Source organism: Mus caroli, unplaced genomic scaffold (assembly GCF_978045245.1).
Source record: "Mus caroli unplaced genomic scaffold, Mus_caroli_1 scaffold_13, whole genome shotgun sequence".
Classification (NCBI taxonomy): Eukaryota; Metazoa; Chordata; class Mammalia; order Rodentia; family Muridae; genus Mus; species Mus caroli.
In genome coordinates, this window is record NW_028227268.1 from 12518598 (window position 1) to 12534082 (window position 15485).

Below are 15485 nucleotides of genomic sequence, written 5' to 3' on the forward strand. Positions count from 1 at the left end.
ATGGCCACCCTGGAGAGGGGGCGGGGCTACCAAGCTAGGTAGGAGGAGGCTCGGGGCGGGGCCTGGTTGGCTCAGGGCGGAGCTAGGGCTGTGAAGGGGTGGGGCTAGGTGCCGGAGTTGGAGAGGGCGAGGCTAAGTGGGAAATGTGTAGGGCGGGTCCTAAAGGTCCCAGGCAGGGCTAGAGCCGAGAGGGGCGGTACTTGAGGCAGGGGCGTGGCCTGGCTGTTTTAGGACCCAGCTGATTTTCTGAAGGAGGGGCGGGGCTAAATGGGAATCGTGCGAGGGCGGGGTCTTACGATAGAGGGGCGGAGCTAAGTGGTATCTGAGTGGGCGGGGTCTGTCTGGAGGAGAGCCCGGGGCGGGACCGACGGGGCAAGCCGGCCCACGGAGCCGGCGCGGGCGGGCTGCTGAGGTGGCTGTCCCCCGCTCAGAGCTGCGGCTTCTCGGGTCGAGCCCCCGATGGAGGCCGAAGCCGCAGATGCCCCTCCGGGCCGAGTGGAGGCGGCGCTCAGCTGCTTCTCTTTCAACCAAGACTGCACGTAAGCCACGGCGCCAGCCCCCTGGCCAGGGAAGTGGGGGGACAGAATGTCGCCACCAAAGGGTGTTGTCCTGTAACGCAACTGGTGGCTAGCCGGGGCCTGCGCGCCGACGGTACCTCGGCAGGGCAGCCTGTGTCGCGGCGTTGCTCGGCCGTAGGGGTTTGAGCCCACCCAGACGACTGCCAGCCAGCTCCTGCCAGAAAGAGCCGGCTAGGGTGACCCAAACAAGTCAGCAAGGAGGGCGGAGGGGGGACCTTGAATGTGGGGGAGGGACTTGGTGTGGGCCACCTAGTGACCGAAAGGGAGATCAGGGACCAAAACAAAGGTGAGGGAAGGGAGGAATGTGCAACTTTACTCAAGAGGGAGGATGCAGAGAGTCGGGAAGATGAAGAAAAACTTTACCATTTGTCCTTGAATATCTCAACGTGGCATTTGGGCAGGGCCTCGGACAAACAGTCAGCCTATTCCTGTGGCCCGACCAGCCCCAGCACTGGGCATCTTGGCTGGTCGCTTTGGCCATAGGAAGCTTTTCTTTATTTGCCTTTCTGTGTTTACTCGCTGTCCACCCAGTCCCAGGAATCTCCTGGAAAACTCAGGAGCCCTTTCTCTGCCCCAGACAGCTTTCCATCCCTGAAGCAGGCGCTCCACCCTGTTGCTTTTAAGTGGCTTTTTAATGTTTCACTATGATGGTCAACGTTTAGACTTTGGTCCATAAACAAGGGATTGCTTGCCTGAGTTCTAGGCATCTGCAGGATTGAATCTTAAGACACAAGCTACTGTTTTCTTCCCTGTTTTTGTGCAAGCCAGCCTGGGGAACCATATGGATTAATCTCTTTGGAATGTGGAGCCCTGAAGCATCAGGGCAGGGATGACCACTTCCCAGTGTCCCACTTCCGGCTGTACCAGTTTCTGCTCTGTTCCTGGTTTGGGCTCAGCTTCAGGCTTGTGCCTTGGCTGCTGCTGGCTGAACTATGCTAATATTGAACATTCATTCGTTGGTGTAATTAAGGCCATAAGCAGCCCTGGTTTTCATTCCCTTTGTGTTTCTGTTTGAAAAACCCCTGCTCTGAACAATATGTCTTTGTTTGAAAAATCTGTGTGTGTAATCATATAATCCAGTAACTCGACAGCTTGGCTACATGAGTGACTCTCAGGCTGCCTCTGACCACAACCCACAATAAAAAAGTACATCTTACAACACCTCCCCATAGCCATAGCCATGTAATATGCACAAACTATTAAGTGGGGTACCTTGTGGCATTTTCTTGGGATTTTGTTCTTGTTTGGTTTTAAAGTTGTCTCATGTAATCCGGACAGCTTCAAGCTCCCTAGTAGAGGAGGATGAATGTCAAAGTTTGATCCTCCTGGCTCGCGTTCTGGAATACTGACATTACAGGAAGTATCATCACACTGTTTGTATAGTGCTGATGATGGAACTCAGGGTACCGTATACATGCCAGACAAGTCCAGCCCCATTTCCTTGTGTGATTGGGTGAGCAGGGCGGGGGTAGGGAGCCTGCAGGGTACTACTGAGCCTAAGACCCAATGTCTCAGTCACCCTGAGCAAAGACTCAACCACCGAGCTATATGCCAGCCTGCAGGTACTGGAATTAGTATGTCTTTGTTTTTAAACCTGTTGAGTTGTTTGCGGGATTATCTCCTAAGAGGAGACTTAAATGCATGAGAGAATAGATACAATTCTGACGTTTTGTAAGACACTTTTGCAAGAGTGTTCTGTTGCACTGCCTGTGGAACACTGTTCACCAGAATGTCTGTTGAAATGCTGGACAGTGTTTTCCTTCCCAATTGAACACAGGTTAAGGGTGGGGGTGGGGGGTGGGGGGGAGGTAGTTTGCTTACAAGTAATAAATCAGCTAAGTCATACTTTGTGAAATTATTGGATTTGGAAAACAACTGTTGTTGTCCACTCTAGTTATTAAGTCATGCAGAGTAACAGCCAGATAAGAATGCTGTTTTTCAAAAACTGTAACTTGCTTTGAGAGTTGATTTCCTCCGTCCCCACCGTCAGCTCTGCTTTTCTGGATGAAGGCTCTGCTGGGCAGCTCTGCCTCGCCTATAAATAAAAGGTCTTGTCACAGTCAGTTGCTTGGAGCCGTGGAGGGTATGACATTGAATTTTAAAATAAATCGTCTTCCTTGCTGGATGCATCTAGGTGAATTGGTGTGTGTCTTTTTCTATATGTGTGAGCGGAGTTGGAGATCCAGTCTTTGTAGAGAAGGTAGATAAAGAGAGTCGGGTTTTACCAGTGTCCACCACACTAAGGCTTTGTAACTGGGTTAGACACCTGAGCTGTATTTTAAAACTGGAATACTGGTTGAGATTTGTCTCCAATCCCACTTCTATGAGTAGTAATGGGAATTTTGTTTTTACAGAAAGGACTTAGAGATAACATAAGATACAAATCTGAATTCCTTAATATGGAGTTTTTTTCTGGTCATAGAACAATCATTTAAAACAAAGGAGTGATCAGCCACGCCCTTTTGTCACATATTGGACCCTGCTGAGGGTAGCACCTTGGGAGGAATCCTAGGTACTACTGAGGCAAAAGTGAAAAGACCACTGTAACCCACAACCCCAGAGGCAGTATGAGTAACAGAAACTCTTTCACCAGCATTAAGTGAAGAAACCCATTTGTTCCGAGATCAGGACTCACACCTGAAAATGGTGGTTTTGAACTTATTTATTACCGTGTGTACGCACACAGGACGGGTGGGTGGCACACTGGCCAGAATATGCATGTGAAGGTCAGAGGACAACTTTGGGGAGCTGGGCCTTCTCCTTCCATCTTTACATGGGGTCTGGGGTTCAAATCCAGATTACCAAACTATGCATCAACCCAGCCCTTGACACCTACTTTAAATTGTTAAGTCATTTGGTTAGTTTGTTTGGTGGGGCTTGGTTTGGTTTGGTTTGTGGGGGGAGGGGTGGAAAGGATCGCTTTGTGTAGCCCTGGATGCCTTCAGCTAACTGGAGATCCTCCTGCCTCTGCCTCACCTCCCAAGTGCTGGGATTGCAGGTCTCTTTAGTTTTGTTTCAGGGCTCTGAAGTATCTTTTCTCCTTGATTGAAAGCTTTCCATCCTCAGCTGGCAACTAAATGTGCCTACACCAATAAGAAGAAAGCTTAAAAACCATCATCAGGGCCGAGGCTGCTACTAAGTAGACATTTGTCTAGCAGGAATAAAGCTCTGGGCTCCATACCTAGCGAATTTTCTAAGGCCAGCCTGGGCCACATGAAAACTCTGCATTAGAAAACAAAAACCCAAAATAGTAACCACTCCAGTGTATTTTAGAGTTCAAAGATTCTCTTTGCCTCCTTTTTTTTTTTTTTTTTTTTTTTTTTTAAACAAGGGCTGGTGTTTATCGGCAGTGCAGGATGCCAAATCCTAGTCCTCCAAGGTTGGAGGGCTAAGGCCTAGAACCTGCCATCTTAAAAGCGGATTCGAAGCTGGCAGTAGCTCTACATCCCAGGAAAGAACAAAAGTTTGTATAGAAAAGGGAATTCTGGAGGGGGTGGGGCGGGGGGATCGCATGACTTTTTCTTTTTTAGGTAGCAAAACAAGAGCCTTGGTATCCGGGCTTGTAAGTTGTTTATTTTAGTATAATGCTCCCGTTGAAGAAGGAACCTCGGCTTGGTATATATTTGGTTTAAGAGAAGGAGCTGGACTGGACGGTTGGAAGGCCCATTTCAATTCCCACATTCCATATTCCTAGGGCGGAGGAGTTTGTGGTCACATCGCTCAGCTCATCCCGAGAGCAGTCTGTGCAAGGTTTTGGTCTCATTTCGGGTTGGTTTTTTGTTTTTTTTTTGTTTTTTTTTTTGTTTTTGAGATCAAAGCAGGAGAGGCCAGAGGACATTTTTAAGTGCCAATTAGGGCAATGTATTCTCTTTTTCTTTTCCATTCTCTGGATACAGTCTTGTCATGTAGCCCAGGCAGGCCTCAAACATAGGGTCCTTCTGATTAACTATCCAGGACTGCGGTCACACCCTGTCGCTCCTTTGTTGTCACCGTGTTCCCTGGAATACCTGGTGTCCTGGTTTGTTTTCCATTGCCATGATGAACATCAGGACCCAAAGGCAATGTGAGGAGGAAAGGACTTCGCTAGCCTGATAGCTTCCCATCCATCATGAAAGGAAGTATGGCTAGGAGCTCCAGGCTGGAGCCTGGAGGCAGGAATTGAAGCAGAAGGCTGAGGGAGGCTGCTCACTGGCCTGCTCCTCATGATTCACTCATCTCGCTGTGTTGCAACAACCCGGGACCACCTGTCTAGGCATGGAGCTCACCCACAGCAGGACGAGTCCTCTCTCGTATTGCTCATTAATCAAGAAAATAACCCACGGGCTCGCTTACCAGCCAGTCTGATGGACAGGCCTTTTCTCAGTCAAGATTCCCTCTTCCCAGAGTCATCTGTAGCTTGTATCAAGTTGAGGGAGAAAAAAATAAGCAGGCCGCTTTGGTTTAGGCCTCCCTTTTATTTATGGGTTAAAATTGGGGCTGGGGTGATAGCTAAGTCGACGAGAGGACCTAGGTTCGATCCCCAGAATGTGTGTAAGGTTAGTAGTAATAATAACAACAATTAATATTAATTAATTAATTAATTAATTAATTAATTAAATGGAGGTGGAAATTAGCAGATCCCTGGGGCTGGCTAGCCAGTCAGCCTTGCCTATCCATTGAGCTCCCTTGCCATGTGGAGACACTCAGCACATATCCCTAACCCTGTATATGCGTGAACACACGCACACACGTACACATGCGAGCATGGACACGATAATAACTCATCCTCCCGTAGAGGTCTTTGCAGACAAATGACAAGGCTTCCTCCCCCAAGCATTGTGGAGGTGTAGATACAAAGACCTCCTCAACATTCCTTTTTTTCCTATGCTTACCCAGCTGGGAAAACAAGACCTGAGGGAGCTTGAACATTTTTCCCTTGGTGACAGAGCCCAAGCAGCTTCTGTCTCTCAAAAAGTCGCCTTTGACCTTTTCCCTTCATGAACGCCTGCCAGAGCATACTTTGTCTTGAGTAAGTTATCAAAGATCCCAGCCCTGAAGATGTGTGTTTACCTGCAGCTCAGCAGCCCTGGGGGTGAGGGATGCGGGATCTGTTGTCATCCCTGTGTTATCCTTATCTTCCGCAGATCCCTAGCGATTGGAACCAAGGCCGGTTACAAGTTGTTTTCTCTGAGTTCTGTGGAGCAGCTTGACCAAGTCCATGGAAGCAGTAAGTGTCTGTGTGTGTGTGTGTGTGTGTGTGTGTGTGTGTGTGAGAGAGAGAGAGAGAGAGAGAGAGAGAGAGAGAGAGAGAGAGAGAGAGAGAGAGAGGGATTGTTGTGGAGATATGAAGTCCCCTGGCTAGATGTTAATCTTTTTCCCCCCACTCTTAATTTTCTTCTTTTTGGAGTCCTGGGGATTGAGCCCCAGGGCCTCTTAAAAGCACTGGACCACCAAGGCTACACCCCAGCCCTAGACTTCAGACTTGAGCCTCTGATTTCTGCCTTAGCCATCAACCTAAAGAGCCGGTGTTGTGCAGATTTGAATACAAGCCATTGTCTCGTATAAAAGCCACAATGGAGCTCTTATTGAAATTTGGCAATAACTTGGGTGACATTTTCTGCTTTGTAAGAAGAAAGCCCTTGTTTGGCCTCATACTGTGGATACTTTTCTATATATTTGTGCTCATGGTGATCACTTTATGGCATTGTCAACCCAGAGGTCACCTGTTGCTTCTTTTGGCTGTCAGTGCCTCTGTAGCCTGGTGACACCATTCACTTAGTAGGGTCATGTTTTATATGTCTGGATGATGTAACATGAGCATATCGACGTAACGCATATTGAAGATGTTGAAGTATTTCTAATGAGTATGAAATATGACTGTGATTTTTCTCAGGGATAATAATTTATGCTGTTGCCCCAGTGACAGATATTTCACCTCCATATTTTTTGAAAAAGAAAATGGTTTGGTAAACAATAATTGGGGCTCCTAATTTATTTACATTGTATTTACTTTTGATCTCTGTGTGTGACAGACATGTGTGAGAGAGGATTTGTAGCCATTCACACGTGCCATCTCTACCCCTCTGCCTTATCTGAGACATTTCTTTGTTGTCTGCCATTGTGTATCCTGGGTCAACTGGACCGCAAGCCTCCAGGGATTCTCCCTCCCTCAATGTCGAATCTCATAGAACACTGGGGTTATAGACCCGCGCTGCCACCCACATTCAGCTTTACATAGCCCATAGGGCTTTGGACTCAAGTCCCCATTATGCATGGCAAGCACTTTACCCACCCAGCCATCTCTTGCATCCTTGGCCCCTAATATATTTGCAAAATGTTGTTATTATCATATCATTTTGGTGAATATTTTACTGTGTATATGTCACATGTCATACTTCCGGTGGGGTTTCCTATAAACAAAAAAGAAAGACTCTTGGCAAGATGGCCTCAGAAAGACATCACAGGCCTGTCTAGTGTTCTGGAGGCCTATTGCTGTTCTTCCCTGCTGAGTACAGAAGCGTTTTCTTGCACCACGTATGGTGGTGCACACCCATAAAACCCAGTATTCGGGGCCTGAAGCAGAAATATCAGAGAGTTCAAGGCCAGCGTGGGCTATTGAGCAAAATTCTGTTTAAAGAAGGAAGGAGCTGGCAATGTAGCTTAGTGGTAAAGTTGTTCAATGCCGGGCTTCACAACCTGAGTTCATTCCCCAGGACTATGGAGAGAGAGAATTGACTCTTGCAAGGTTTCTGCTGATCTCCATTATATGTGCTGTGTTTTGCACACATATGCTCATACATAGTCAGTGTGTGTGTGTGTGTGTGTGCATGTGTGTGTGGGGGGTAGTTATACTATGCTATGGTGTTCAAGGTGGGGCTCTAGCGTCTCAGTCGTTAGCATAATCTTTGCTTTAGGTATTTGAGGAGGTCCCTGGGAGGGTTATTCTCAGAGACAGTTAAAGCCTGTTGTTGGGGCCAGGATGGGTCATTACTGATGAAGGGTACCTATCAGCAAGACCCAGACCCTGTAAACTAGCCTGTGTGGTACCCAGTGTCACAGAGGCCAGTTGTTCTCTCAGAGGACATCTGTGTGACCTCACTTCTGTTACCCCCACCCCCCAGATGAAATTCCTGACGTGTATATCGTGGAGCGCCTCTTCTCCAGCAGCCTGGTGGTAGTGGTCAGTCACACAAAACCTCGGCAGATGAACGTGTACCATTTCAAGAAAGGCACTGAGATCTGTAATTACAGCTACTCCAGCAACATTTTGTCTATTCGGCTCAACCGACAGGTGAGGAGATGCCCCCCCACACACACACACATACACACAAGATGTCCAGCCTTCTGTTAATTGGAGCAGAAGAAAACCATCTCTAAAGATGAATGTCTTAGCCGGGCGTGGTGGGGCACACCTTTAATCCCAGCACTTGGGAGGCAGAGGCAGGCAGATTTCTGAGTTTGAGGCCAGCCTGGTCTACAAAGTGAATTCCCAGACAGCCAGGGCTACAGAGAAACCCTGTCTCGAAAAAAAAAAAAAAAAAGATGAATGTCTTTGGGTTGGCTAAATGGCTCACCAAGCCTGGTCAGCTGAGCTCAATCCCCACCACCCACATGGTTGAAGGCAAGAACTGACTCCTCAAGTTGTCCTCTGACCAACGCATACATGCAAGACTTGCGTGTACACACAGACAGAAATAAATCAGTGTAATAAAAGCTTCTACGGTGAACATCCTTGAGGTGTAGCTCAGTTGGTGGAATGCCCTAGGTTTGACCCCCAGCGCCCACAGACAGAGCAGCATGGTGGTGTGAGCCTGGGATACCAGGATAAACTCAGGAGGGAGCCGGCGATGCCAGAGCTCATGAGGTAGAGGCAGGAGAATCAGAAAGCCATCTTTCTTGGCAATGTGGCAAGTTTGAGCCTGGACTGGACTACATAATACACAAGACTCTGTCTTTAAAAAAAAAACAAAACAAAATAAAACAAAACAAAACCAAGTCTCTAAAGCAAGAATCGAATGCTAGAGATAGTGTAGCAGAACTTGGGATCTTGGGCGAAGAGCACCTTCTCTGTGCATCTTCCCTGGTCATACTGACTCATGTTCTCTCTCCAGCATGGCCATTGCCTGGCCAACCTCACCACCTCCTCTTGGGGCAGGCCAGCACCTATACAGATAGGTTGAGTCTCTGACAATCGGTCTGTCCTACGAACTGCCTCAGGACATCCTAAAAAAATGAGGAAGAACCCTTCTGGTCTTGACCCTAGGCAGTAAGATTTATTGTGCACATGGTCTTGCCTCTAAGAATGGCATACCTGAGACTAGGGTGTGGTCCCCCTGGGTCAGCTCTTAAATCAGCAGGTGAACCTGACCCTCTGCTATCAATGTGGCCCTTCCTGGTCGGCCAGCTACTCAGTCTCACAGTTCTGTTTTTGTGGCTGACACCCACTTCTTCCCTGCCACACAGGGCAACCTGGGACATCATGTATGTTAATTGAGGACTCTATCACTGAGCTAGACCCACGGTTTCTCCAGCTAGCCCTTAAGGATGTATTCTTCCAGAGTTTTCACTGCTGAAAGGATCTCCTCTCATCTCGCATATGTGATATGCCATTTAAAAGCATTAACACTTAGGCTGTGTTTAGTGTGTTAGCACAGTCTCCCTGGAGTGACTGGGTTTTACGTCCCCTGAGAGCAGGGGCTGGGGCAGTTCTGTTCATTGCTATGAAACCTGATGGAAGAGAGCTCCTGAGCATTTGTTTCCTGCCTGACTGTTATATAAGTGGATAAACCAGGAGGCCCTTCCTGGGATATGCAGTTTTCTACTCTGTTCTGTATTCCCAGGAGCGGGCAAAGTGGCGTTCCTTAAGGACAGTGGTTGTCTCTTCCTCCTTTTCTTCCTCTTCTTCCTTCTCCCCTCTTCCCCCTTCTTCTTTTTGAATCCGAACTAATATTAATAACTTTTCAATAATTAACTAATAACTTTCAAGACTTATTTGACATAGTCAAGTGTTATCACACCCAGAGCTGTCACATAGTCCCTATGGAATTTGCTGGCATGATTTTGCTCTTCCTCGCTGGTAGTCTCATTAGCATGAGGCAAGGAAGGGCTGCTCCTGTGTCTGAGTCTGTTAGACTTTAGGCAGCACCTCCACTCCCCAGAACATTCATTAACTATAGGCTCTCACCCCCATCTTCTAGAGGACACAGATGTAGGCAGCCGAACTTCACAGTTAGTGCCGGAGCTAGCAGTAAGCCGGAGCTAACAGCTGTATAACGGCTGTGCCTTCCCTTAGCCTAATGGTTCTAAACCATCCTAGTGCTATGGCCTCTTAGTACACTTCCTCACGTTGTGATGACCCCCAACCATAAAATTATTCTTGTTGCTACTTCTTAACTGTAGTTTTGCTACTGTTATGAACCGTAGTGTATGTATCTGATATGAGACCTGCTGGTTGAGAAGCGCTGCTAAGCCTTTTGCCTTCCAAGGTGACTTGATCGATCGGGAGGGCGTTCTGGGTTTTCTTTTCTTAAAGGTGCCAGTCTTTGGACTTAATTTTGGCTTAGGTGATTCATCTGCCTCAAGGAGGTCTCGCAGGTCCTGTGGAAACACCTGGTTAGGGGAAAGGCAAAGGGCACTGGGTAGGCGTGTGTCTTAGTTAGGGTTTCCATTGCTGGGAACAGACACCATGACCAGGACAACACTTAGTTGGGCCTGGCTTATGGGTACAGAGGCTCAGTCCATTATCATCAAGGCAGGAGCATGGCAGCATTCAGGCAGGCATGGTGAGGGAGGAGCTGAGAGTTCTACATCTTCATCCAAAGGCAAACAGGAGAAGACTAGCTCCCAGGCAACTAGGAAGAGGGTATCAAAGCCCACACCCACAGTGACACACTTCTTCCAGCAAGGCCACACCTACTCCAACAAGGCCACACCTCCCAATAGTACCACTTCCCAGGCCAATCATATTCAAACCACCACAGCATGCATTGCTCTACAGTAGTTGTGATGGTTTGTATATCCTTGGACCAGGGAGTGGCACCATCTGAAGGTGTGGCCTTGTTGGAATAGGTGTGACCTAGTTGGAATGGGTGTGTCACTGTGGGTGTGGGTATAAGATCCTCACCCTAGTAGCCTGGAAGTCAGTCTTCCACTAGCAGCCTTTGGATGAAGACATAGAACTCTCAGCTCCTCCTGTGCCATGCCTGCCTGGATACTGCCATGCTCCCACCTTGATGATAATGGACTGAACCTCTGAACTTGTAAGCCAGCCCCAATTAAATGTTGTTTTTTTATAAGACTTGCCTTGGTCATAGTGTCTGTTCACAGCAGTAAAACCCTAACTAATACAGTAGTCATCCTGTCAGTGTCAGGTCTTCAGACGTGTGGCTCCTTTCTAAAAATCAAGGAAAGTGAGAGATTTGTATAAGAAGTTACAAAGAAACAAAAATCCATGTTTCCAAACAGGGCCTACTAGTGTACTCCTGTAATCCTAACGCACCGGCGACCACTGCAGGAAAATTGCACAGCAAAGGATAGCCAGGGCTATATAGAGTGCAAATCTGTCTCAGAACAAACAAAACAGAGCCCTTGCTTTCAGGGCTAGGAATAAAGGTCAGCTGGTGTACGAGTGCTTGCCTGCCCTGCACAAAGCCCCGGGTCAGTCCCCAGCATCACAGAAAGCCAGGTGTGATGATGCATGTCTATAATCCCAGCACTGGTGACGTAGAGGCAGGAGGATGAGAAGTTCAATGCCATCCTCTGCTATATAGCAAACTCCACGGAAGCCGGGGCTGCAATGAGAACCTGTCTCAAAAACAAATACACTCGCACAAACCAAAACACATACAAAAACCCAAGGGCTAGGAGATAGACCGTTGGGTCTGCCTGCATGATGTTCTAGGTTTCCCTGTGTGGCAGGGAAGAAGTGGGTGTCAGCCACGAACACAGAACCGTGAGACTGAGTAGCTGGCCGACCAGGAAGAGCCACATTGATAGCAGAGGGTCAGGTTCACCTGCTGATTTAAGAGCTGACCCAGGGGGACCACACCCTAGTCTCAGGTATGCCATTCTTAGAGGCAAGACCACATGCACAATAAATCTTACTGCCTAGGGTCAAGACCAGAAGGGTTCTTCCTCATTTTTTTAGGATGTCCTGAGGCAGTTCGTAGGACAGACCGACTGTCAGAGACTCAACCTATCTGTATAGGTGCCAGCCTGCCCCAAGAGGAGGTGGTGAGCTTGGCCAAGCAATGGCCATGCTGGAGAGAGAACATGAGTCAGTATGACCAGGGAAGATGCACAGAGGAGATGCTCAGGAGTCCTGGTATGCCATTTTCAGTGAGCGTCATTCCTATTATGTTTAATGCAGATGTGTATCTTCTTGAATGACAGCCATAAACTAGATGTCGTTAGCTTTGGAAGCTTTTATGGTTATTTAGCCATCTGCCGCCTGTTGTCCTGATTATTGATTGGGTTGAAGCCTTTGAGGCTCCATTGTGGTGCAGATCCTTTAACTGTCTGATTCTTTGATTGATAAAAGGATTAGTTACCTATAAAACATAGGATGGAAGTCTAAGTGGACTGGGGGTGTGGTTTAGCTGGCAGAGTGTTTGCCTAGGATACTCAAAGCCCCAGGTTCAGTTTCCAGCACCACAGAGAAGCAGAATTGGCGAGGTACGCCTGTAACCCCAGCTCTGGGAAGTGGGGGTGGGAGACCCAAAAATTCAGAGTCATGCCCAGCTGCATAGGGAGTTTGTGGCCAGCCTGGGCTACCAGGTGAATGGCAATGATTACCTGAAGGCAAGGCAGGTGTGACTGAGCAGTCTCTAGCTTGTGCTTGTCCCAGAAGCCAGCTCCTGTGGGACTCAGGACAAGTACCTCCTCTTTCCTTCTCTGCATTTCATGTTTCCCTCCCTTTTCCTTCTTGTCTCTGGCCTGCATGGTGGTGACCCAATGGGGTCCAGATGAGCAGCCCACAGAGCCAACAGCACTGAAATCATGCTGTTTGGGTCAGACTAGCCTGAAGGCGGTGACGTTCCTACAGGATGCACCTGTCAGGGCCTGGCTCTCCTGAGGACTGGGCACAGAGCTGGAAGGGGATACCAGGGCCTGTCAGAAACTGAGAACAGAAACAAACACAGAAAGGACAAAAACAAACCGTGGTGTGGCTGGCAGGTGACCAGGTGACTAGCTACTTTCCAGAGACGTGGCAACATCTGCCACCCACCTTGAAATTTTATTTTAAAGTGGGTTTTTAAAAACTGTTTTCTGTGTATGAATGTTCGGCCCACATTTATGTTCATGCACCACATGCATGCAGTGCCCAAGGTGGACAGAAGAGGGCCTAGGGTCCCCTGGAACTGGAGTTGAGGACACCTGTGCCATGTGCATGCTGGGAACTGAGCCCAGCCCAGGTCCTCCACAAGAGCAGCAAGAGCTCTCAACTGCTGAGCTACCTCTCCAGCCCCACCCCCCTTTTGAGTTTTAAAGCTTGTGTGTGTATGTGTGTGTGTGTGCGCGCGCGCGTGAGTGCACGCGCATGTGTGTAATGGCAGATGTGCATATGCCACAAAAAGCATGTGAAGGTCAGAGGACAGCTTTGTGTGTGGAGTTGATTCTCTCCATCTTTATGTGGGTTCCCGGGGTCAGATTGAGGTCCTCCAATGTGAACAAGTCCCTTTTCCCACAGAGCCATCTCATTAATCCCAACTTTGAAATCTAGTTAGAATCTTCTCTTTTTGGGGGGTGGGGAAGGGTTTCAAGACAGGGTTTCTCTGTGTAGCCCTGGCTGTCCTGGAACTCACTCTGTAGACCAGGCTGGCCTCAAACTCAGAAATCCGCCTTCTTGACTTCTACACAGCTTTAGCACTATGGGCAGAGTTTCAATTAAAATAGAGAAGCGTGTCTGCAGGTGGGGTCAGGGTTCAGGGAGGGGCCGGGTGTCTCTGCACTGTTGTCCCAGCTTCAGAGTGAATCCGAGGCCAGCCTTAGCAACTCAGTGAAATCCCATGTCAGAATACAAAACACAAAGAGAGCTGGGCATGGGGCTGAGTGGCAGAGCAGCTGCCTATCATATGCAAGACCCTGGGTACAATCCCCAGTAGAGAATTTCCCATTATTGAGAACACATGGCTTTCCTGGAGGAGGGTCTGCAGCCTTTTTATAATGTTTAGTGATCTGCCCTTCCCGCAGATGAACCTTGGATTCCAAGTGTCTGGCCCAAAAGCAAAGCCTCACAAACTTGAGTGTGCATAGTTATCGCTTGAGTCTTTGTTCAGAGACACCCCAAATCACTCTCCAGGAAGAGACTAAGGACTGGTCCTTGGGGGGCTGATGTTCTTCTGGGCTGAGCCACACTGGCCTTGGGGAAGCTGAGTGAGGCTGTGCAGGGGTAGAGGCAGCTACTTGGGATATAGAAAGAGCTGTTGAAGTGAGTGCCCTCCCAGGACCTCCACAGAGCACCCCGCCCCTCCACTTGCATGGTGCTCTGTCCTTATTACAGTGTTTTAAACATAGGGTACCACCTTGGGACCAGTCCTGAGCCCAACATGCATTCAGCAGAAGAGGGAAGAGAGTGGTCGCCATGGTGGGATGAAGAGCCCCGTGGGAGGAGCTGTGCCTCAGGGGTGGGAATGGAGGGCTGGGAGGGATATCTTCATGGGCACTGTGGACTGTGGGGAGTGAGGTCTAGAGAAGAGTGGGAGGGGAAAGGACCTGGGATGGGTCATCTCAGGTTAGGGTACCAAATGCTTCAGACCAGATCTCAGCTTTTCATAATTTGAAATATTTACGCAAACTTTACCAAATCTGAAAAAAAAAAATCCAAGACTTCGAGCGTCATTGCTCAAACTTCACTGGAGCATGTTGGGATTTTTGAATTAGTGGTGTACAATCTGTATGGAGAGAAAGGGATAAAATCTAAGGTTTGGCCGATGCAAAGGGTAGAGAGAAGCCTGGGTAAGAGGGAGAACTCAGTCACCAGCATTGAGTGTGGGAATGGAGCAAAAGAGGTTCATTGAACCATCGTATTCTAAGGAGAGGGGAGGAAGAAGGAGGGGAGGAAGGAAAGAGGGAGAAAGAAGAGAAGACATGGTGGGAGGGAGGGAGTTGGAGAGAGGGAGGGAGGGATACATCCATAAGTAAAATCTAGGATCTCGTATTTTAGCATCTGTTCAGCTCCGTGGGCTGTGTCTGTTTACATTCATAAGCAAAACCTTCAAAGGGCTTCGTTACCATTCTTCCTCCTTTAGGCAGGGCTCCTTTAGTGAGGGCTGAGAGGAACAAGATCAAGAATTATTGGTCTCTTTTCATGGGCTCTGTTAGGGAGACTGATGGCTCTGTCTGATTACAGAGGCTGCTGGTCTGCCTGGAAGAATCCATCTATATCCACAACATTAAGGATATGAAGTTGTTGAAGACCCTCCTGGATATCCCCTCAAACCCAACAGGTGAGTCCCAGTAATAGACCTGAGCCTCTCCCCTCCCCAGGATGCTTCACTCCTAAGCTATCTTCTCACCTGGCCTGACAACCCTGAGCCTGGGGTATGCTTTGGGGTCTTTATGACGTTTGAGTTGAAGACACATTTGAATAGAGACAGATGGACTTATGAGAATCTGTGGCCCCTGCTGGAAGGCTGTGCAGCCTGCCTGGGAGCCCATGAGAAGCATCCTTCTTTGGAGACCCATGTAAGCAAATGGGCCGGGGCATGCCAGACAGATGCGTGGGAGATTCCATGTATCCAATGTTGAAAGGTGTTTACCCCTAATGCTTTTTTGTGACTGTTCATTACAGAGTAGGTGTGATAATTAGAAGCAGGTTAGGACTTGGTATGTCTGCCTGGTTAACTAGCCAGACCATCTGAACTACAAAGAAGGTGTTTTATTACGTCATTTTTTAAAAATAGAATTCTCAATTTGGGTGATATGCTG

At 48.3% G+C, this 15485-nt stretch overlaps 1 protein-coding gene across 1 annotated transcript in view; it reads left to right on the top strand.

Moving 5' to 3' along the window:
• The first annotated feature begins 360 nt into the window (after nt 1-360).
• Wipi1 (WD repeat domain, phosphoinositide interacting 1) overlaps nt 361-15485 on the top strand; it is a 37945-nt gene continuing 22820 nt past the window's right edge. The window contains exons 1-4 of the mRNA XM_021177768.2: nt 361-539; nt 5702-5784; nt 7679-7848; nt 14908-15004. Of these exons, the coding sequence (XP_021033427.1) occupies nt 460-539; nt 5702-5784; nt 7679-7848; nt 14908-15004 (430 nt within the window). The 5' untranslated portion in view covers nt 361-459. The remainder of the gene's footprint in view (nt 540-5701; nt 5785-7678; nt 7849-14907; nt 15005-15485) is intronic.